At 33.9% G+C, this 25,672-nt stretch overlaps 1 protein-coding gene across 7 annotated transcripts in view; it reads left to right on the top strand.

Annotated features, from left to right (window-relative positions):
- Positions 1-25,672, top strand: part of LOC106073860 (forkhead box protein P1-like) — a 193,566-nt gene that overhangs the window by 55,584 nt on the left and 112,310 nt on the right. The window contains exons 1-2 of one of the 7 annotated variants that reach the window (XM_056026776.1): positions 8,529-8,719; positions 12,820-13,171. The exons of 3 other annotated variants lie outside the window; for them this stretch is intronic. In XM_056026776.1, coding sequence (XP_055882751.1) covers positions 13,100-13,171 — 72 coding nt within the window. In that variant the 5' untranslated portion in view covers positions 8,529-8,719; positions 12,820-13,099. Of the gene's footprint in view, positions 1-8,528; positions 8,720-12,786; positions 13,172-25,672 lie in introns of those variants that run through there. 3 more of the 7 variants (XM_056026775.1, XM_056026774.1, XM_056026777.1) reach the window with 3 other exon arrangements.

Below are 25,672 nucleotides of genomic sequence, written 5' to 3'. Positions count from 1 at the left end.
ATAAAAGCTTTTCCGCAAAATAGAGTCCTCAAAATCTAATGCTGTGTGTACTTTTGGCAGTAAGATACTGATACTTATCCATCGTTGTATTAATTATTTTATTTCGCATTTATATAGCTTAAACATGTTCCTGTAATCTTGCATATTAAAACAATTGAAATAACAAAATAGTATTTAAAAAATGGTCATGCACTGTGTATTGCACATTTCCAGGCAACACAAACAAAAGATTTAGATCTAGGAAGTCCACAACCCTTTTAGTCTTGCAATGATGAAATGGTTTCAAAATGATGAAAATTTGTTTCGATTCTATAACTCTAAATCTCTAGCACATTTATCGCTTGGACTAGATCCACATTACAGTTGAAGACATAGGTCCATAGTTGTTGAAGACATAGGTCCATAGTTGTTGAAGACATAGGTCCATAGTTGTTGAAGACATAGGTCCATAGTTGTTGAAGACATAGGTCCATAGTTGTTGAAGACATAAGGCCAAAGTTGTTGAAGACATAGGTCCATAGTTGTTGAAGACATAAGGCCAAAGTTGTTGAAGACATAGGTCCATAGTTGTTGAAGACATAGGTCCATAGTTGTTGAAGACATAGGTCCATAGTTGTTGAAGACATAGGTCCATAGTTGTTGAAGACATAAGGCCAAAGTTGTTGAAGACATAGGTCCATAGTTGTTGAAGACATAGGTCCATAGTTGTTGAAGACATAAGGCCAAAGTTGTTGAAGACATAGGTCCATAGTTGTTGAAGACATAGGCCCAGAGTTGTTGAAGACATAGGCCCAGAGTTGTTGAAGACATAGGCCCATAGTTGTTGAAGACATAGGCCCAGAGTTGTTGAAGGCCCTATATGGTAGAATTTCAGTCCCACTATTAATACTCGCTTCGGACAAATATTCAAGTTGAAAAATACGTAGTTGAAGTTAGAACTGGATCTGGTAGTTTCCAATGAATCAACAGAGACTGGTTAGTATATGCTACGCGTTGTTATTACTGTGCCATGTGTACCTAACCTAAACTGTTTGGGGAAGTAGCTTACTCATAAACTGTAGAAAGGGGATTGTCATGTACAAGAGGGGATTGTCATATACAAGCTAGGAACTAGATTGTTGTTGTTTATATAAATAATTAACTAATTGTCGTCTATTTGTTTATCATTTCATTAATCTACTGAACCAGAGTTCATGTCATTACAACGTGCTCGGGTTGTCCTACTTTGTTTTGAAGTCCGTTACAAAGCAAGTCCTCACATATTCTTTGAAGTGGACTTGGACTTTTAATTCATAATTGTGATTTTGTATTGAAACAATAACACCTCAACTCCACAGAAGCTTATCGAAGCCATAGATGCTGCTACACACTGTGACCTTCAGAACCTTCCGTAGGTCACGCACGGACGCGCTTTCATGACGAAATGAGTGCGCCGTGGAGAAGAGGTCACAGAGAATGACGTCAAAGTGTACTCACCGCTCACGTGCAGGTGTCCACTCCAGGTGGCGAGATGGCGCTGCACGTTTCCTGCCTTGAGTAACAATAACATGAGCAGAAACCAAAATACAAACTGGTGATTAAGTTTTCAATGTCCTCCCTCCCCCCCCCCTTTCTCTCTCTCTGTCTGTTACTCCCTTGCTCAGTGTTGACTTTGTTAGAATTCTCTCCCTATACCATAAGTTTATATCAACACATTAAAACAGAGTTATGAAAAACATTTTATCATTCCCATGAATCTTTAGTTTATTTCTCACCCCCCCCCTTTTTTTTTTTCTTCCTTTTTTTCCCGTCTCTCTTCCTGATTTCTCCCTTACTTACTCTGCTGCACCCCTCCCCCCCCACGCCTTCTTATGTAAACAAGGAAAAACAAACATGCACTCAGACTACCTATTCAACTTTTCATCACTCATACGAGGAAACGAGGTTCAAAGTGGAGACATAAAAAAAGCAACTCACAGTGACAAACTAGTCCCAGCTGTAGTGCTCACTCTGCACAGATTGGCCTGGGATCTTGTTGTTTTTTTTTTAGTAGTAAGTACATTAAATCATTTTGTGTCTATCTTTCATAGACAAAGACCAAAGTTTTGTTTGGGTTCTATTCACTGGTCAACTCATTAGTTGAGACAATCTTATGACATTATCATTTGGTTTACCTCTTGTTCTATTTGTTTTCATTTTGCACTTAGTGTCTGACAAAATTTCACATTAAACATTCCCTTCTCTTTCAGAATTTATTGTGGACACTTTTAATTCCATTTAAAAAAAACAACACATAAATTTAACTTGTTGAAATAATTAATTTTTTTGTTCTCTGGTCGAAATTCTCTTTCAAAGTTTTTTTCCCAATTCGACAAATTTTTTGGTCACTTCCAATTTTTTTTTTTATTTATCACATTTTTTTTTCTCAGTCTATAATTTTTTGTAATGCATTTTCTCTTCTCTTTTGTCCAAGAGAAGAAGCGCAGACTGTGTCATCTCTCATGTTCTCTCCTCCTTCTTCTACTTCTTATCCCCCACCCCACCCTTTTGTCCATTCCTCGGTGATCCCCTCCCCCCCCTCCCCCGCTCGGTCTTTTGCTTTGAAATGCGCATCCCTTGGTCGTCTGCTTTTTAATGATGTTTTCTCTGCCCCGTTTCAAGCTCTTTGTTGACGGGTCCTTCGTTTCTGGTACACTATAGATGAGCTGTTTGGTAGGCCTAGCCATTTGATACGTAAGTCAACACAACGGCTCGAGGCCATTCTTTTCACAGACCCCGGGGTAAATAATCAGCAGTGCCTCCCCACTCCAACCGCCATCCCCCCGCCCACCACACCCACACATACACACCTTCATGAGAAATTGCGACACAGGGAAATCAACTTAAAACGATAGAAACAGAAATTGAAGGGAAATATAAAGGGGATGGGGTGGGGGCGCTGTGGTTTGTATCGTTCTCCAGTGAAGGGAACTATCAAAAGTGACTGGTAAGGGGAGCGGTGCAAACGCTAAATATTCAGCGTAACTTTTGGTGCATTTTTGTAGAACACATTTAGCTTTTTACAAAGCCTATATCAATTGACTCTGTCTGTCTGGTAAAAAGTTTGTACACGTTATTTCTCAGACACATAATCTCGGATCAAGCTGAAATTTTGCACAAATATTTCTTTTACCTGACAAAACAAGAATCAATTTAAAAACAACAACAACAACCAATTAGTTAATTAACTATTGGTAGTGAATTATTTTGTTTGGTATATCGAACAAGGTAAAGAAATTGTAATTGACTGAAGTGGTGTTATAAGTTGAATTTGTCCCTATTATAAGGTCGTCGTCTGAGTCTTAGTGAACACATACCTGAAAAATAGGACGAGGCTATAGAAACAAAAAATAATTATACAATCTTCCATGTTCATAAGCTCTCCACTTGCAGAGTGGTTACCGTGTTGGCTTGAGACGCCTGAGAAGGCTTCATTATGAGTTTAAATACAGGTAGTTCCCCCCCCCCATTTTTGTTATTTATAAATGCTTTTTATTGTTGGTCTAGAGTCTATTACAAATTTAATTACACGACTGATCCAAACTGATTGATACAAGCACGTTTAATTATAAGCTTTGTTGGTTTGTTTGTTTTTTTAAGTATTTTTTAAATTTTCTTTTTTTTTTTTTTGTTTACTATCTCAATATCAGATAAAAGCTGCTTTCACTGTACCGGTATTTAAATAACTGTATAGCACATTCTCTCATTACAACTCTATTAGACATTTATTATCTTATGGCTGAAAAAATTTGTGGTGTATCCGTGGGCACAGAATAAACTGTTGATAAGCTATGTTTTTTAAAAGTTCTTCTTCTTCTTCTTATTATTATTTTGCACTTTTCAGCACTGCAAAATTGATTTTCTAAACTCTTTCGATGGTAACACAGAGTAATGTTTAGTAGTGATCTTCAATATAGCGGTTTAGTTCCCAAATAAGGGAAATAATCTGAATATTAAAAATTTTGAGAATTTGATTCATTGCCAGACAATTAGACCTATTTTAAGCGCAGCCATTCTCAACCATGTTACACCTTTCCGGGTTTGTACTTTTGGTTTCTCTATAGTTTCAATATCTGTCAGGTCCAGTATAGTATGGTATTAGTGTCATTGTTATTTATCCGAGCCACACACATGGAGCTGCTTCAGAGTGTTCCAACAAAATGTTTCCTTTTTTGAGCTCTTGAACTTGAAGGAGATCTAGTTCTTTTGAAAATAAATCTTGGAAAATGTATGTTTTTTTTTAGCGAAAAGGAAAAAATCGCTATCAGTATTTTGTTGTCTGTCTGTCCTTCTATTCGTCCGCCCGTTACGTTTAGTTCTAAAAATTTAGAAGAAACACTTTTGAAAATCTGATGTCATTATATACAAAGTATATACATGTTTATTGTATTTCCTATACATAATATTTTGTATATTGCTAAGTTTAGGTGCCATCAAAGCGAACACTTTTTAACAAAAAAATTACACACATTAGTAAAAAATACTTCAAAGATTCATATTGTATGTCTATTGTATATAGGATGTATATTAAAGAGACGCAACAATAGAATATGTTTGGAAATAATCGTTTTGTTTCTTTTATTAATAGTGATGTCTAAAGTTCTGTTATTTGTTATGTGTGTGTGTGTGTGTGTGTTATACTGTGTGTAATTTAAGTAACTTATCTGGTGAATTGACTGGTCATTGCGACTTTCATGCAATGTCTTGATAAAAAAAATCTATAATTTTCTTGCTCACTTCAAGTTGAACTGAAACTGTTTTGATGTATCTGCCTGTGTGAAGTGCCTTTTTATCACCCATGTGTGTCCCCCCTCCTGCTAGTATTTTGCGAAAGTTTAAAAATTCGGGGGGGGGGGGGGGTGGAAGAACGCTTTAGAAAAAGTCGTAAGTGGTTGAGTCAACTTGGGTAGAAAATACCCAGTTGATGAAGTCTGCTGGCAACTACGGTCAACAAACACGTGACACAATGGCCGAGCATTTTCCCGGGGACACACTGGTGTCGTCTGTGTCCCCCCGCTTCTCCTCCATCTCATTGAGAGCACCGGTGCTGGTGGTCTGAAAGGTTGTGTTTGTCTTGAGAGATGTTGTTTATCTTCTTCCTCAAGAAGTGCTTTGGCGACTTTAAAAGGGAAGTCACTGGGTTGCGGATCTCACCTCTCCCATTTTTTTAAAAAATAAACATTATTTAAAAAAAAAATTAAAGTCCATTTTCTTTTTCTAATTCTTGAAATATTCTTTTTTTTTTTTTTTTTGTTCATATATGTAAGTTCAAAATAAATCATTCATTTTAAAAGACATACATTGACATACTGAATAGTTCGAAAATGTCCAAGCGATGACAATTATGTAATCATTACTTTCGGTTTGCCAAGATGCTATAAAAGCGTTTACGTGATAAAAAATAATATATTTATTCAATACCGATTTTGGACCATTCCATAATTATGAAAAAAAGATAAACTTGTTATTATTATTACTTTTGTATATATATTTTTTTCTCATTATCTATAATGATCAGATCCGATTCGGATCGTATATGATCGGATTTGATTGAATCGAATCCAATAGTGTGGGATCTGATCTGATGGGATATTAGCGCGACATCAACTTCGCTGCCAGTTTTGGGAATGTCCAGACTTCCAGACGCCAAACCTTTTCCTTCCAACTTCTAACTTCCACCGATTAAGAGAGTGTAAGCTAAAAGTAGGACTTGAATCCAATGTGTCTGTTTGTGTCTGCGTGCGCGCTTGCTTTTAACGTTACACTGATATTATGTCTACTTCACACCACTAGAACGTATCTGTCAGATTCTCTCTGCTCACAAGGGCGTTAGACTACTGTGTAAAGTAGAAGGGCATAGAAACACAATCACTACATTGAAACTAGAATACTGTTATGAAATAAACTCAACATTACGTGTGTATGTGTGTGTGTGTGTGGGGGGGGGGGTTCTATGGTGACGATGAGAAGAAATTTGCGATTGGTTGGTGACTATGCAATTTGAAGGATGCAAGATGAGCTGCACTATCGCAAGCTGTCTCCAGAATGCCAGAGTGAAAAGACGTGTTTTTGCAACGAGTTAGATTTTCTTTTAAACACCATTTTATATTATGACTAAAGTCTGCTACATTATTTCGTTTCATCTCAAGTTGAGTTTGTCTATAGAGTACCTCTCTTTCACCTATTCCTTGGTCTGTTGGACCGTTTGGGCACCACACAGGATCTGTCGGCCGTCTTTCTCCATTCCTCTCTGTCTCTTGCATTGGACAGAATCTCTTTCAATGACATTCACGTCCATTCTTTGATGTTGTCTTCACATCGCTGTCTCTGCCTCTTCTTCTTTTTCCTGGTGCTATATTACTATAGTGTCGTAAAGGTTATATTTGGTGGCACGTCACAAAGATTATTTATTATTTCAAGTGTTACATGTTAAGATATAATACGCCTACATCGGTTTAGATGTCTACCAGCAGTTTTGGTGCTACAAGTCAACGACCGGCAACAACACTCAACAAGTAGGCCTACAGTTGTATCTCTAAACTATCTTATTAATTGAAATGTAATAGTTTCACTAGGATTGTGTTTATCTTACAAAAAGAACAAAGCAATGAAGCCTGAATCTATAATCGTCTTCTCTTCTATAGTATTTGTGATTCTCCATTCTTCCGGATAACTAAAAGCGTCATTTTGGAATTCCCTGATCTATTTTTAGCAGTACTCGAGGCAAAAAGGAAACACCAATAAATGACGCCATATTAACCAAACTTTCCGCTGTGAATAAAATGACGCAGGCCACGCCTGTTATCTGCTTGCCAATTTGGCCTGTGACGCACATTATTTTATTATGTTTATGATTATTTCTTATATAGCAGTGAATTGAAATGTTAACTTACTGAAAGTCTGTTTCCCTCACTTTATTCAAGCGTTTCCTTTGGTGAAGTGAATTTTAAGTACAGCTGTGTGTGTGGCTAATGGTACACAAGGATGTCATGAGCCTAGTGTACATATCGGTCGCTAGACTCTATTGACTCTGTGCGTATTTCTTTTCTGGACCTATTTCAGGTAGCCATTAGTAGGCTTGGTCCAACGACATAAACATGTCCATTAAGAAACTTGAACACGAGACCATCGGTCAAGCACTCAACTTTGAAGCACTTTTTGCTTTGGTTTTTAAATCTTTTGAAATAGTCAGTAAGTCATTTCCACAAGTCACAGTGCGATGAGAACACGGACTTGATCATTCTTAGATAATAATCATCAGATTTCGAGGTATTTTCTATTTGCGAATTTAAATATTGATAAAATAAAAAAAAAACTTCTTTACTTTTCCTTGTTAACAAACGACAGACTATACACACTTCTTAAACACAAACTTCTTTACTTTTCCTTGTTAACAAACGACAGACTATACACACTTCTCAAACACAAACTTCTTTACTTTTCCTTGTTAACAAACGACAGACTATACACACTTCTTAAACGCAAACTTCTTTACTTTTCCTTGTTAACAAACGACTGACTATACACACTTCTTAAACACAAACTTCTTTACTTTTCCTTGTTAACAAACGACAGACTATACACACTTCTTAAATACAAACTTCTTTACTTTTCCTTGTTAACAAACGACAGACTATACACACTTCTTAAACACAAACATTTTTTCCAGACGTAAAAAAGCGATAAAAAAAATATTTTTAAAATTTTTTAAAGTTTCTAACCCCTTGAGACTCTGATATATTTTCATATCTTTTTGTGGGGGCCCCATTCTTGCGGAGACCACGGGGCTATAGCCCCGCTTGTCCTTCCTTAATTCCAGATGTCCCTGAGTCGACCCAACATTAGTTTGGGAAAATAAGCCTGTTTGTCGTTGTGCTGGCCACATGACACCTTAGTTAACTGTCGGCCATAGAAACACTTGACTTTCACACCATCCGCCCTAAAGATCGCAAAGGTCTGAAAGGGAAACTTTATCTATAAATATTTAACACTAGACATACGTTTGATTCTAAGACTACTGATGATGAGTCTAGTGTACTCAAGTTTTGGTGATCTCATTGTAAGACGTTAAGTGGTTAATGAGGAGCATCACCACGCCGACACGTGAGGAGGATCAGAAAATAAAACCGCAGTTATTCCCCCTTCGTCTTTCTGCTCCACGGCATCGCTCCGATTTTTTTTTATTTTTTTTTTTCACCATTTCAATTTTGTACATTTCGTAGACCCCCAATCAGAGCCCCCGAGGGGGTTTGAGCGAATCACAAGAGAGAAGGAGAGAAAGAAAGAAGAGAGAGAGAGAGAGAACAAAAAATCAGGGGCGAATTGCTCCGCGTGCCAGTGCGGCCAGAAAGATATTGGCGTTTTGGTGCCCAATGTCAACGATGGCAGCTTGTAGCGGGACGAAAAGTAAACAATAAGGGGTGGGGGTAGGGTGGAGTGGGGGGGGGGGTACCGATGGTTAACTTTTTTTTTTTTTTTGAGAACTGAAGCAGAGGGCAGGGACTGGGTAGTAAGGCGGACGGAGGGGGGTTGCACGGGGTAGAAGCACTGGCCGCAAATGCAGTAGAAGTGTTTCACTGTACTGTCAACCATGGACTTGTTTTATTGAAGGGATTTTTTTTGTATCTATACTTTTCACGGTGTTATCATGGACTACTAGGCTGCTGTAATCACATGTGTTTAACTTTTGGAATTCATTAAGGTGATTTGTGTCCCCCCCCCTCTTTTTTTTTTTATTTCCCTTCGAGAGGAACCATTACAATGTTAATTGTTGATATGGAGATCTCTTGATTCTAGATTCTTTATCGTCATTTATGTTTCGGCCGTGTGATATTAGATCTATAACTCGTAGGCTATATAATTACCGTTGTATGGTTATTGTTTCTATTTCATTAGCATTTCATTATGAGTTTTATATATTGTGAATGGTTATTGATTCATTCATTCTTGTGTCTGTGTTCAGTTGAAAACATTAGTTCAGGTGTGTGTTTGTGTGTTTTTTTTCTATTTAATGGTTTAAATCTTAATTTGGTTGATGTAATAATAATAATAATAATCTTTATTATCCGTAAGGAAATTTGTCTTGCAATTTGTGCATTACAACAAAGAAAAAACATTATAACTATGTAGATGTAGATCTAGGATATAGATTTAGGTTTAGATCTAGATCCATTTAATTATTTAATAATTACGCTAAGTGTGTATATCTAGATATCTAGAAATATTGGATCCTGGCACACCACTACACTGCCACACCGCTTATACTTATAGATCGGGATCTCTAGCTTGTGTCTTTGATAAGAAAACTACGTGTTTCTAATAGTCAACTTCTCAAGCATGGGGAGGGGACAAAGTTCCCAGACTATGTTCCCGTGGTACTTAGTGGCATAGAATTTCATGCGGTGTCTATGGAGGCGTTTCTGAGTGCTGGACGGTAATCTTGTATGGACATAGAGATCTAGACTTACATTAGTCTGATATTTATTTCTATAGGATATTTGATTGTGCTGCGAATCAAACTAGATGCACTATCGATATTACCATTGTTGAAATATATCTCGATAATCAAGATCCAGATCTAGATTTAGTTTATGTCAACCATCAGACTTAGATCTAAGTTCTAGATCTAGAATTCTATACTTCCCATAAACTTAGGATATACGGTTGACTTTTAGATCTATTGTAGATTCTAGTCTTCCAAGTGAATACACTTAGATCTATATCTAGATTAGTACCGGTATGTTAATATGTACATCTAAATTAAACTTTAAAGGTCAATTATATTAACATAGGTGTAGAATCCACTTTAATCCAGTTCTGTTAATAAACATCTTTAGGTCTAGATCTATACAAAAAATAAATAATTCACATATCAGACATTATAAAAAAAAATAGATATAGACTAGTATGTTTAAATGCTTTTTACAATTGAAGCAATGAGTTTCTTGTTGTAGGGACCTATTCAGATAACAATGCCATCACCGTGCTCTATTATAACCAAGTAGTTCATATGAGTTAATGTTTTACAACATTGGCTTTCAATGAACAAGAGTGAAAGGGGGAGGGGGTTACACCCGACTTATTTTTTTATTCATGAACGCATCTATTACCCTAGTTCATAATAAGATAGTTACTCTTGATCTTTATCTTCTCTCTCTATTATCTAAGTGTAAAACAAAAATCTAGAGATCTCTTTAGTCTTCGATAGAATTTATTGAAATAATTTGTTTGTTCGTTTTCACTCTATCTTAGAAATGTCGCAGGGGAAATGTAACAGATAGACTCGAGTTTATTGCTAGGAGACATCTAGTAATTGTGTACACTTTAAATAAATTGTAAATAAATGTAATTGTTCACATTTCATTTCACACTCAAGCATATTTAGTAATTGTGTACACTTTAAATAAATTGTAAATAAATGTAATTGTTCACATTTCATTTCACACTCAAGCATATCTAGTAATTGTGTACACTTTAAATAAATCTCAACACTGAAAGTTGGATTCACTTAGAATTGTTCTAGTTTGTTATGTTTTGAGCTAGAAAAGTTGCTATCTCATTTTTGTTTAAAAAGATGTCCATAAAAGTATGTCAAAGACATTGATGTGGAATTTGACGTCATTCTAGTTATTTATAAAAGGAGGGATTGAGATTAAACAAATGAGAAGAATCGAAGTTAAACGAACGCCCAGAAAAAGTTTGTCTCAACACTGGACCTGGTTAATCTTTCAAAATGATTGCTTTACGTCTGCCTGATGGAATAGACAGATGATGACAACGAGTGACGTTTAGGTTCATCGCAAATTTATTTACAGCATTACAGCAAAAACAGATGTCATGAAGTTGTGAAAGAATCAGCAGTGTATCCTGACATTACATGTGTTTCTGCATCCCGACTGAAGTTTGTTAAGCCTAACACTAATACATTTGTCATAGTCTACTGTTGTTCTATTATAGGTGTTAGATGTATCAATTTGACATAGTCTACTATTGTTCTATTATAGATGTTAGATGTATCAATTTGACATAGTCTACTATTGTTCTATTATAGGTGTTATATGTATCAATTTGACATAGTCTACTGTTGTTCTATTATAGGTGTTAGATGTATCAATTTGTCATAGTCTACTGTTGTTCTATTATAGATGTTAGATGTATCAATTTGTCATAGTCTACTGTTGTTCTATTATAGGTGTTAGATGTATCAATTTGACATAGTCTACTGTTGTTCTATTATAGATGTTAGATGTATCAATTTGTCATAGTCTACTGTTGTTCTATTATAGATGTTAGATGTATCAATTTGTCATAGTCTACTGTTGTTCTATTATAGATGTTAGATTACATCCTAACTTGGTCAAATATACATGTCTCTTCATTCTTAGACACATCGTGGATTGACTTCTAAGTACGAATAGAAACTTTGGCAGGAGTCTTTTTAATATGTATATCAGTGGGTTTATTATGTAACATATATTCAAACCATTACTACACCATACATATTTCTGTATACATTTCTTTTTGTAGGTTTGGTTTGCTGTTGGGTTGTATCCAAATAGAAATAGATGCACAGCTTGCTTTAAGAAAAGAGAAATAAGAAACACGGGAAATCCTGTACAGTGAATCGTCTAGCGAACATATCAACATGACTTAATAACACACACACACACTTGATCTTCCAGAGATAATTAAGTAATTAAGAAACATGATTTATTTTTATGTGTGTGCTTTATTTTCAATGTGATACAGTAAACATTACTCACCTTCGTGAAAACAAAACAAAAAATAGATAAATAAAAATAATATTAATATCATCCGCTACATTTAGCATTGCATCTATCGTCACGTGATACCAAATACAATCTTAGATTAAATCAAAGAGTCTTGACCTTACAAAAACCGAAATAGAAAATTATACTAGCAAAAAAATATGCTTCGATAATTACTATTATTAACAATTTAAATTTTAAATTGTTATAACTTTTTGTTTTACGATGTGTTACAAATGTAATTTTGTTGTGGAGTTGAAGTCAGAAGTTGTTTTTATTCGTCCTGTTAATTTTGGATTAACTAAGCAGCAAAACATTTCTGCAATATTGTTTTTATTACATTTCCTCTATTCAGCTTGCTAATTCTTCATGGGATAAGGAAACAAAAAACTGCATGGGCACGGTTGACGTAAACGACTTTAACGATTTTCCTAGAAAATGTACAGCTTGCGTATATCTTTGGGAAAACTCTGGTTTAACAGTTATCTTTTTTTAAATATAATAATCTGATAATTAAATTTGGTCTTGAGGTCTAGATAATCTTTCTCTTCAAAACACATCAGCGTGTATTCCAGCATTAAAGAATTAAACATTTTGCGCACCGTCATCTATAAGCCTATCATTCAAATTGTATATACTCAGTTGAGTAGATTTATACATTCGCTTAATTTTTTTTTTGGTGGGGGGGGGGGGGGTTGGCGCGAGGTAAAAATGTTCCTTTTTTTTTTTAAATACATCCTTCATTAGAAGATCCATTCAACATTTATAGTATTTCTCTAGTAAGCTTTTATTTTTCTTTGGTGTCTAAATATATAGTTCATGTATTCTATTTGCCTTTCGATGTTTAGAGAAAACCGTAAAAGTGGCGTTTAATATATTTTTGCTTATTGTCGACAACGCCACTTAGTGTAAGGTTTAAACAAAAACCTCGGCACTTATAGTATTTTCTTCGTTTAAAAAAAAAACAACAAAAAAAAAAAAACGTTTGTTTCAATTGTAGTTCCCAACAGATTTATTGTTTTGTTGATAGCAGACAACTGAGTCCATCTTGTAGCCCAAACTGTAAGGAGCTCCAGACAGTTCTTGTTGTCTTCAGCGAGTTCTAACGTAAGAACTACTTCAGTGAGTGGATAGAAAGCATTCTTCAAGACTGATATTTTGGCATGTTATTCTGACGTGTAACTGGCATATACTGGACTTGCTGTGGATATTTTGTGTGCCCGGTTTAAGAAGAGTCATATTTGCAGACGACATTTACGGCGTTATTTTGAAAGAACTTGGCGGACTCATAACATGCTGAGATGTCCTGACAGATGGATACAATGCGAAACGCCCCTGGCGATCTGGATGTATCTTCTGTGATGCAATTTTTTAATGACTTTATGGTAAGATTTTCTTTAATTGGCGCTCCAGCATACACACACACACTGACACAGCTTCTCTTCATGTAAAACTTTATACCTAAACCTAGAAGCTCTCCATCAAATACATATGTGCCATAGATCTTTTTCTTTCTCCTTTTTATGCTTTCTATTGCTTTTGGATCAGTGTTTCTCAAACTTTTTCCTTAACGGAACACTTAGCACATTCTGAGTATTTATCGAAACACTTTCCTTTTTTTTTTTTTTTTTTTTTTAGAATTTAGAGAGATTAATTCACGTGGTGGTCTACTAGCTTATAATTCCAGTAGTTCGTGGAACACCTATTCAGGCCTCGCGGAACATTAGGGTTCTGCGGAACACAGTTTGGGAAACACTGTTTTAGATTATGCCAAGTTTGTTTTTCATTTTGTGCGATTGTGTGTGTGCGCAAGATCGAAAGAGTCTAGAAATATAATCCCCCCCCCCCAAAAAAAAAAGGATAATTATAATAGGAAGTTAACATGTCTGGGTTTATCCACAACCCTTCTATTTTTTCCCACTTGAGGAAACATTTAGATTTATTTTGATATAATTTAATATTATATCTGTGTTTTAGTTGTAGAAACTAGTATACAGCTTATTTAGTACAGTTTGGTATACTTATTTAGTACATTTAGTACAGTTTGGTATACAAGTCACTCTTTGAAAGTACACTGAAAAAAAACCCACAAATCTTTAACAGAAAAAAGTTACGACGAAGGTTCTTTAGTTTCTTTCATTACAACTTTTTTTTAAAATTTAAATTATTGTAATTACAGTTCTATTTGGAATCTTTGTGGCTCTGTTGATATTATAATCCTTTGCTGTTTTAGTAGATGTGACCAGACCAGCCATCATTCGCCTTTAGTTTGCCTCAAAAATTTCATGTACCCACTATAGCTTGTTGCCGGCTTGGTGGCTTACTGGAAAAGCGCTTGGCTTCTGAACAGAGAGTTCAGGGGTTCGAATCTCGGTGAAGATAAAATAATTTTATTGGCCCAACAAATGGGAATTCAGTTAGACAACAATTGTCCACCTCAGGAAAACTACTAGATGCAAATACGAATTACATTCAAATACAAAACACATACACACTAATGGAAAAAAGACGACCACCTCGCCCAGATCTGATGTAACAGTGGTTCAATGGGTGCAGATTGTCTTTAAGAATCGTGTATGTTTTTGGAAAGGCAGGGATTTTGAATTTCGAGATTTTTAGGACGTCCTTGAGTCATTTGACATTGGTTGGGGAAAGTAAAGGCTGTTTGATTGTTGTGCTGGCCACATGACGCCCTCGTGAACCGTCGGCCATTGAAACAGATGACCATTACATCATCTGCAAGGTCTGAAAAGGTTTTACTTTTTGTATTTAAATACAGCTTGTTAAAAACTGAAGACTACCAGTTTGACAATCTTGCTTCTACCACTGTCATGTTGCTTCTAGCACTGTCATGTTGCTTCTACCACTGTCATGTTGCTTCTAGCACTGTCATGTTGCTTCTACCACTGTCATGTTGCTTCTAGCACTGTCATATTGCTTCTACCACTGTCATGTTGCTTCTAGCACTGTCATATTGCTTCTAGCACTGTCATGTTGCTTCTACCACTGTCATGTTGCTTCTACCACTGTCATGTTGCTTCTACCACTGTCATGGTGACGACTTTCTAAATAGCCGAAGTAAAATATATTTCTGTAATGAGCTGAATTGTGTTCTCATCAACTAGAAACACTACAGAGTAGGCCTAATACTTTTGTCCCTATCAATTTTGAATTTCTGTAATTTCTACATCGATATCTATCTCCCCTTCTCAACTTTTGACTATGTGAGCTCTTTATTTGAAATTTTAACAAATGAATTATTGCTTGAAAGGAAATGTGAACAACCGATACGCCCGATATAGATCTATATCATTTAATAAGGTGTTAACGGTACAAAATCTCTTTATTATTACAAGTTTTATTCTTTAAACATAATTTATTGTATTGAAAGTCTCTGCAGTGAAAGTTAAAACTTATGCTAAATCTACAAACTATAGAGTTGAACATTCGAGACACAATCGTGCCGAAAAGTTCTTTTGAAACAGACTATGGCAACATTTTCTACTGAAGTTGCGTACTTTTAAAAGTAAAGTTTTTAGTACCGAATTTTTAAAAGTTAAGTTTTAAGTACCGTACTTTTAAAAGTAAAATCTTAAGTACCGCAGTTTGAAAAGTAAAGTCTTTAGTACTGTACTTTGGGAAGTAAACAAGTATAGACCCTCCCCCCCCCCCCTTTTTTTTTAATTTTTATTTTTAGTTTCGGTTATTTGTATTTTTGGAAAGTATTATTAATTATTATTAAATCCGGTATATAATATATTTATTATTATAAATTGCAAAATATTTATTTCCCAAGCGCAAATTACTTGAGGTTTTGAGTCTATATAATAATATAAAATAGATAGTAATTTAAAAAAAAAATTGCACTATAGGCCTACTTATGTTTAATAAGACCTTGTTTATTGATGACTTCCACTCAGTTTGTCACTGACTAAAGACATTATTGTTACTATTTAATCTATTTAAAGTCTATCCAGTTTTAGCCACTACGGCCATATTCATTATAAGCAGGACTTATTGGACTAGCTCTGAGCTTTGTTTTTTCTTACTGGTGGATCATTAGTGGCACATTCCTGTTGTAGAGAGACTCTTCAATTTGTTAAACGTAATTAAAACATTTTTTTTTCATTTGGTTGTGTAAATTTGATGAGTTCTTTGCCTGTCGTTGTTGTAGAATGTAGCTCTATGTTAGATTGTAGAATGTAGCTCTATGTTAGATTGTAGAATGTGGCTCTATGTTAGATAGTTAGTGCGTGGATGGTACGACTCTAGAGAAATGTTTCCCTAGGGAAGTTGGTGATCGTCATCTGCATTTGTATACACAATTTGTTTCTTTTTTTTTTGTAATTTGGTTTGAGTATGTGTACGAGGTATTTGTTTAAAGTGTAATGCCAGGTAAGAGACGTGAGCCCTGTAACAGGATTATGTATTATAGATAGGCCAATACATATGTCGAGGACAACTGTCGTTGTTTGCTGAACCAAGTTCTCGAATTGCTGTTTCAATATATATCGGTCATGTGAAGGTTTGTTGATTACTATGTTTTTTATATTCGGTGTTTATATTATATCCAATTATTCCTGTGTAATATAGACAAAGCGCTGTTTAAAATTTTGTAAAAAAAAATTGTTTACGTCCCAACCGCCCAATGTTTTTGTAATGACCTGATCAATGTAGCCATGACCTGAACAATGTAGCCATGACCTGACCAATGTAGCCATGACTTGGCTGTAATCTTGTAGGTCCTTCAACTGAACACTTGCCACAATCCACGCCAATGGATACATTTCTCGTTCTGTCCTCACAACAAATGTGACTCACTTTGAGGAGAGTCTAGATGTTGTTATCAGAAGTATTGTTCTCTTTGATACTACCATATTGTATGTAACATACATGAATCACTTTCAGCGCTTAGCTTCACTTTTCTGTTAGGTATTACATGTGAAATCTATGAAAGTCTATTGCCCTTTTTTCTTTGAATGCCTTCTATTAACTCACACGTTCTTCATAGTCTAAGGAAGGTGATCAAAGGCTTGGACGTTGGTTAGAAGGCACAAGTCAAAACGAAAGAAAAAGCATTGAATCTCTTATTTCAACCTAAGATTGAGGGCGTGGAAGGATGGCTGGATAGCTAAGTTGATAGAGCGACACGCTAATGGTGTTGGTTCGATTCCCATACTGGCAATTTTTAAACTTTATTTTTTCAGGGACAAATAAAATATGAAGGTTTACTTAATTATTTAAACATAAAATAGGAAAAGATATTATTATATATATATATTACATATAGGCCTACTTGTTTTTTTTTTCTTTTAATGTTCTTTAATTAGAAGAGATGACGTTTCAACATTGCGCTGTAGTTTTGAAGAAAATATTTCAACTTAAATCTTGGTCACAAGTTTGGATAACATTTTTATTTAATATATATATATATATATATATAACACAGTTTAAATCAATTTTTTAAACTTAGAATCCAATTTTAATAAAATAATAAGTAAATAATAAATAAAATAATAAAATTTAATAATACATGTTTATGATGTTTAGTTGTTTTAAAATCTAACATTCATTAGTTGGCAAGAGCCAAATAATCGCTCTATAAGAGCTTTACAGAAGAGGAATCGTCTTTTTTTTTTATTTTTAAGTATTTTAAAATATTTTTCTTGTTTGTTAATTATCTAGTTGGCATTTTAATGACTCATTTAATTGACTCGTTTTGTCCAGTCCTACAGCCACAGCCCAATTAGAAGTAACGGACTGAACGACAACAAAAAATAAAAATTAGTTTTGGAATTTTGTCACGGACTATAATGTGAATTTCAAACACTTGAATTATTATTTGCATGACCTTAATAGTTCTCTTATAGGGCATTATCTGATCAACTGTATGTTTTCAACAAGATCTTACGCCTTAAGAGGTTGATACAGATCTAATTGATTATAGCAATCATAGGGCATTATCTGATCAACTGTATGTTTTCAACAAGATCTTACACCTAAAGAGGTTGATATAGATCTAATTGATTATAGCAATCATAGGGCATTATCTGATCAACTGTATGTTTTCAACAAGATCTTACACCTAAAGAGGTTGATACAGATCTAATTGATTATAGCAATGGAAATAATCTCTTCCCGTTCATCTTGAATGTCTATGTTTCCCTGTATAGAAAAAAGCTGCTACATCTTGAATGTCTATGTTTCCCTGTATAGAAAAAAGCTGCTACATCTTGAATGTCTATGTTTCCGTGTATAGAAAAAGGCTGCTACATCTTGAATGTCTATGTTTCCGTGTATAGAAAAAGGCTGCTACATCTTGAATGTCTATGTTTCCCTGTATAGAAAAAAGCTGCTACATCTTGAATGTCTATGTTTCCGTGTATAGAAAAAGGCTGCTACATCTTGAATGTCTATGTTTCCGTGTATAGAAAAAAGCTGCTACATCTTGAATGTCTATGTTTCCGTGTATAGAAAAAGGCTGCTACATCTTGAAAGTCTATGTTTCCGTGTATAGAAAAAGGCTGCTACATCTTGAAAGTCTATGTTTCCGTGTATAGAAAAAGGCTGCTACATCTTGAATGTCTATGTTTCCGTGTATAGAAAAAGGCTGCTACATCTTGAAAGTCTATGTTTCCGTGTATAGAAAAAGGCTGCTACATCTTGAATGTCTATGTTTCCGTGTATAGAAAAAGGCTGCTACATCTTGAATGTCTATGTTTCCGTGTATAGAAAAAAGCTGCTACATCTTGAAAGTCTATGTTTCCGTGTATAGAAAAAAGCTGCTACATCTTGAATGTCTATGTTTCCGTGTATAGAAAAACCTGCTACATCTTGAATGTCTATGTTTCCGTGTATAGAAAAAAGCTGCTACATCTTGAATGTCTATGTTTCCGTGTATAGAAACAAGCTGCTACATCTTGAGTGCTCTCTGTTCACAGCCAACACATCTCTCATTACTAAAAGCGCTTGAGAATCCAATGTTACTATCGCCTGTATCATATTCCAAAAATATGACAGCTTTTGATCTTCATAAAGGGAACTTGTTTATTTTTACATAACAAATATGCAAACTGTTTTTACATATACACTAAACTATGTTGAACCAAAGATTAAAAGGCTTGTATAGTATATACTTATTAGAGACGTAGAGCGTCATGGTAGTGAATTTGTTCCTTTAAAAATGTATGAATACTTTCTTAGTACCGGTATTTGTCAAATGAATGCCATACATGAATTGATCACTCAAAGAATGCACTTTTGTTTTTAGCATATATTTAAATATATAAAATATTTTATATGCACAAATGTGTAAACCTTTTTTAAAAAACAAAGATTTAAATAGCAGTTCGTCTACTAAATCTGCAACTGATACAAAAACGACACATTTCAATGATGTGCAACGTACTACTGACCCTCAGGGGGCACATATGACTTTGCATAACATAAACTCCTTTTATTATCTTCTTTATTATCTTTTTTTTTTATTTTATTTAAAAAAAAGATTGTGATTAAACAAATTCAAATCAAAATGAACGCCAAACAAACAAGGTTAGGATTTAACACTGAGGTGTGGCGTGAGGGGTGTTGTTTTAGTGACGAGACAGGGGGGTGGGGGATGGAGATAGTTAGCACATGTTTTAATGCTCCCTTGACCCCGTTACGCAACATTTGCGCCATTTTTTTTTTTATTCGTCTCGTCTAGTTCACATTCGTTTTAACACCGCCAAGACATGTCAGCGCTCGCGTTTATGTCTTCCAGTCTCCATCATGCGACAACAACGCTCCTCCCCTCCTCCCCTCACACATACAAGGATGAACATCTTTAATCACAAATCTTCAGGTTTTTTTTTTCTAGACTTTACTTTTCCTTTTCAAAATAAAAAAAAATGTTTTATAAAAACAAGTAAAAATATATAGGCCGGGCCTACACATTAATTAAAAAAAAAAAAGAGAGAAGATAAAGAACAGGTGGGGCAGATAACTTTTTTTATTAGCAACCTGGATTACTGCCCTTGTCTATCTTCACCGCATCCTTACTTCCGTGTCCTTTTATGAGGTCCGGTCCAACTTTTGAATAATTCAGTCATCTTGACACTCACCCCACAAATATCAGTTTTAAATTAGGATTGTCTTTATTTATTTTTAGACTGACCCATTGAACTGCAGACGTAACCTAATAGAAAGTACACCTCTGAGTTGTCTTTTATCTTAACAGAAAAGAGTTGTACTTTGGTGATCTGCCTGGCTATACAACAGGCATAGTCTTCCACTAATTCCACTATCAACTTGATACCAACCCTAACAGTCGCTGCTAATCACCTACTGAGATCTTATCTTTTTAAGTTCGTATACAAGCAATCCAAGAACTCAATACACACTTTTAATTGAATGATATGCGAAAACTTTAGAAGCTGACAGAGACGAGGAATTTATTTTGTGTTTTGGTTTATCCCTCAATTTTCCTGCCTACATAACAAAACAGTCTTTCAGCTCTTTCATTTTCTCCGACGTACTTTGGCATTTTCTTGGTTTAAAGTTGTGTGGACGTGTCTCTCTGACTTGTAAGGAGATTTCTCGATTCGAACTTCCACCTGCTAGCCCACTTTTAGGGAGATTTCTCGTTTCGAACTTCCACCTTCTAGCCCACTTTTAGAGAGATTTCTCGTTTCGAACTTCCACCTTCTAGCTCACTTTAGGGAGATTTCTCGTTTCAAACTTACACCTTCTAGCTCACTTTAGGGAGATTTCTCGTTTCGAACTTACACCTTCTAGCTCACTTTAGGGAGATTTCTCGTTTCAAACTTACACCTTCTAGCTCACTTTTAGGGAGATTTCTCGTTTCCAACTTACACCTTCTAGCTCACTTTAGGGAGATTTCTCGTTTCGAACTTACACCTTCTAGCTCACTTTAGGGAGATTTCTCGTTTCGAACTTACACCTTCTAGCTCACTTTAGGGAGATTTCTCGTTTCGAACTTACACCTTCTAGCTCACTTTAGGGAGATTTCTCGTTTCGAACTTACACCTTCTAGCTCACTTTAGGGAGATTTCTCGTTTCGAACTTACACCTTCTAGCTCACTTTAGGGAGATTTCTCGTTTCGAACTTACACCTAGCCCATGTTGACTAAAGTGATCGTCTCTATCTCTATTAAAGCATGTGCTAATCAATGACTTATTAAATCTGTAACTATATGCATTACTCATGCATGCACACATTCAGTCCGTCTGCTAATCTCGTAGAACTCTATAGTCATAAAACCAACAAATTACCTTTGTGGTCAACATTTCAATGATTATGTAAAGCCAGTATCTATTAATTTTTTTTAAAATTAGTTTTCTCTAGTTTATGTAGCAAAAAAGGTTGGAAAGTTTGGACTGTTGCTTCTAGAAAACTGAACTTTGTTTTTAAACTTCCTCTTGTAATGACATCCTCTTGTTATGCCTATTTTTATTTTTTTATTTTTTACTAACGGTATGCTACAAGAGGTCGCTACGTTTATGTGAAGGCTACTGTAATCGTTGATTAAATGTTTTAATCGCTTTAATCTTTTTCAAGTGTCCATTAATATCTGACAAAGTCATAACTGCATGACATCAATGAGAAGTAAGCTAATACAGACAGCTCTATGGCTAATGTTAGGTTCAGCAAGAAAATGTTTCTAATAATCTCCAGTTGACTTTATTTGACTTGATATAGTTTTGACTTTGATAATATTCGTACTCTTTTCATTCTTTGCGTAACGCATTAACAATCTTATGTGAAGGTTATGTCAAAAATTTATGAGAATTTTTTTTTTTTTTTTCTGAACATTTTTTTTTGTCATAAAAAATAATTGAAAGTAATCTACAGCTAGATTTAATTAATTTTTTTTTAAGCTTTTTTTTTTCAAATCTAGTTTTTTTAATGTTTATGCATATGCTGCGATTTCTGAACTGTTCCTATTGCAATATAGTATAGAATATGGAAATTTTTACTTAAATAAAACGTGGAGTATATATGTATGTGTACGTTTTCGTGACTTCTATAGATGGACTTGTTAATAGTTACATTTATCTGTAGCCTGGATTCTTTGAATAGATAAATCTATCTGTAGTTTGGAGTCGTTAACAGTAACATTTATCTCTAGCTCCGATTCCTTGAATAGATATAGATACCGGTATCTGTAGCTTGGAGTCATTTATAGTTACATTTATCTGTAGCTTGGATTCCTTGAATAGATCTATCTGTAGCTTGATCTTTGTCTATATACTTTACCTTTCGTTTGAAATTACTTTTTCCAAGAATATATATATTTACTTCGCATCTAATGTTCATTAGGTCTAGAAGTTAACAATGAGTTATGCTCTTATGAAACACTGCGTAATTATGAGCTAGCAGCTCAGTTGTATGAAAGATGATGTTCATAAATAGGCCAGTCTTAATCCTTTTCTTTTTTTAAACAGCAGTTTATTAATAGATAAATAATCATAAATTTCACATGTTGAAAGTTTAAAACCAGAAGCATGCAGATCTGGACAGAAACCAAACATAAAACTTGCTGTATTTCGGGATGCAGCGTAGTTATAACAGATGGTTGCATTTTTTTTTTTTTGCTTATCTAATGCAAGCAACAATGATAGGTTGATAGGTTGATATTATTTGTTTTATGGAGGAGCAACTTTGTGAACGTTAGGCTGTGTGTTCAGTCACATTTCAGGGGGGAAGTCACTTCCGTCATGTTATGACAGACTTGTCAGGCATCCATCTCGAAAGGGAGAAGGTCGTTTTCCCTGTGACATATTTCAACATCCACATTTATCTCGTTAAAACTGGTGTGTGTGTGTGTGCGTGTGTCAGCGCTGCCAGTGTGTACATCATGTGCACATTTGGATGGAACGGCTCATATCGTGGTGCATGTGCAGATTGTGCACTGTGCTACTTTAAACAAAATAGAAATGTGACAAGCAGTTAACCTAGCAAAAGGCTGCTGTGTCGTGTGGTGTGTACTGACTCTCGTCCTGGTGGTCCCTAGTTCAAACCCTGCCCTCCTGCTGTACGTTCCCGAAAGAACGTCTGACGTGAACAAAGAAATTGATGAAGTTTGTGTTAAAGTTTTGGCCATTGGGAAAATGATTTACTGGCTGGTTGTGTGGTTTGTGATTAGATCAGTTGACTCGGGGTCCCAAGTTCGACTACATCTGCTTTCAAAATCTCGGTCGCTCTGTAGGAGAAATGTTTCCAATCTTTTCGGGTCAATCTTGGTCAGGGTGTGACCGGAAGAAATGTTTCTTCTTTGACAACGGAACTCTTCTACTCCTTCACGCCATTGTGTCTGTTCTCTGCCGTTGCCTGTGAAACATGTCCGCCTTGTTCTTTATGCCCTTAATATTTTTTTTTAATCTGGTAATGTGCCATGTAGGATTGCTTTTCAAAGACTTTAAACCTTTACAAGTGCCCATACTTTCTAGAATTGTTGGCTTTAAGAAAGCTAAGCATATTATTCACATGGTCTGAAGTATTACATTATTATTAACATGGTCTGAAGTATTACATTATTATTAACATGGTCTGAAGTATTACATTATTATTAATGTGCGGGGATGTGGTGGCTGAGTGGAAACGCGCATGGTTTCCGGGTTCGAATCCTGGTGAAGTCTGGGATTTTTAACTTTAGGATCTATTTGGCGCCTCTGAGTCCATCCAGCTCTAATGGGTATCTGACATAAGTTGGAGAAAAGTAAAAGAAACAGATGACCTTACTTTGCCTCTGTGTGCTCTTTAAAAAATGTAGAACTGGGTTACAAACATATTTCAAACAAATAGGATAGGTAATATTGAGAACAAAATAATTCATTTATATATTTCAAACAAATAGGATAGGTAATATTGAGAACAAAATAATTCATTTATATATTTCAAACAAATAGGATAGGTAATATTGAGAACAAAATAATTCATTTATATATTTCAAACAAATAGGATAGGTAATATTGAGAACAAAATAATTCATTTATATATTTCAAACAAATAGGATAGGTAATATTGAGAACAAAATAATTCATTTATATATTTCAAACAAATAGGATAGGTAATATTGAGAACAAAATAATTCATTTATATATTTCAAACAAATAGGATAGGTAATATTGAGAACAAAATAATTCATTTATATATTTCAAACAAATAGGATAGGTAATATTGAGAACAAAATAATTCATTTATATATTTCAAACAAATAGGATAGGTAATATTGAGAACAAAATAATTCATTTATATATTTCAAACAAATAGGATAGGTAATATTGAGAACAAAATAATTCATTTATATATTTCAAACAAATAGGATAGGTAATATTGAGAACAAAATAATTCATTTATATATTTCAAACAAATAGGATAGGTAATATTGAGAACAAAATAATTCATTTATATATTTCAAACAAATAGGATAGGTAATATTGAGAACAAAATAATTCATTTATATATTTCAAACAAATAGGATAGGTAATATTGAGAACAAAATAATTCATTTATATATTTCAAACAAATAGGATAGGTAATATTGAGAACAAAATAATTCATTTATATATTTCAAACAAATAGGATAGGTAATATTGAGAACAAAATAATTCATTTATATATTTCAAACAAATAGGATAGGTAATATTGAGAACAAAATAATTCATTTATATATTTCAAACAAATAGGATAGGTAATATTGAGAACAAAATAATTCATTTATATATTTCAAACAAATAGGATAGGTAATATTGAGAACAAAATAATTCATTTATATATTTCAAACAAATAGGATAGGTAATATTGAGAACAAAATAATTCATTTATATATTTCAAACAAATAGGATAGGTAATATTGAGAACAAAATAATTCATTTATATATTTCAAACAAATAGGATAGGTAATATTGAGAACAAAATAATTCATTTATATATTTCAAACAAATAGGATAGGTAATATTGAGAACAAAATAATTCATTTATATATTTCAAACAAATAGGATAGGTAATATTGAGAACAAAATAATTCATTTATATATTTCAAACAAATAGGATAGGTAATATTGAGAACAAAATAATTCATTTATATATTTCAAACAAATAGGATAGGTAATATTGAGAACAAAATAATTCATTTATATATTTCAAACAAATAGGATAGGTAATATTGAGAACAAAATAATTCATTTATATATTTCAAACAAATAGGATAGGTAATATTGAGAACAAAATAATTCATTTATATATTTCAAACAAATAGGATAGGTAATATTGAGAACAAAATAATTCATTTATATATTTCAAACAAATAGGATAGGTAATATTGAGAACAAAATAATTCATTTATATATTTCAAACAAATAGGATAGGTAATATTGAGAACAAAATAATTCATTTATATATTTCAAACAAATAGGATAGGTAATATTGAGAACAAAATAATTCATTTATATATTTCAAACAAATAGGATAGGTAATATTGAGAACAAAATAATTCATTTATATATTTCAAACAAATAGGATAGGTAATATTGAGAACAAAATAATTCATTTATATATTTCAAACAAATAGGATAGGTAATATTGAGAACAAAATAATTCATTTATATATTTCAAACAAATAGGATAGGTAATATTGAGAACAAAATAATTCATTTATATATTTCAAACAAATAGGATAGGTAATATTGAGAACAAAATAATTCATTTATATATTTCAAACAAATAGGATAGGTAATATTGAGAACAAAATAATTCATTTATATATTTCAAACAAATAGGATAGGTAATATTGAGAACAAAATAATTCATTTATATATTTCAAACAAATAGGATAGGTAATATTGAGAACAAAATAATTCATTTATATATTTCAAACAAATAG

The sequence above is a fragment of the Biomphalaria glabrata genome, chromosome 4 (genome assembly GCF_947242115.1).
Source record: "Biomphalaria glabrata chromosome 4, xgBioGlab47.1, whole genome shotgun sequence".
Classification (NCBI taxonomy): Eukaryota; Metazoa; Mollusca; class Gastropoda; family Planorbidae; genus Biomphalaria; species Biomphalaria glabrata.
The sequence above is the reverse complement of the archived record's forward strand: the minus strand, read 5'-3'. Positions and strand labels throughout refer to the sequence as shown.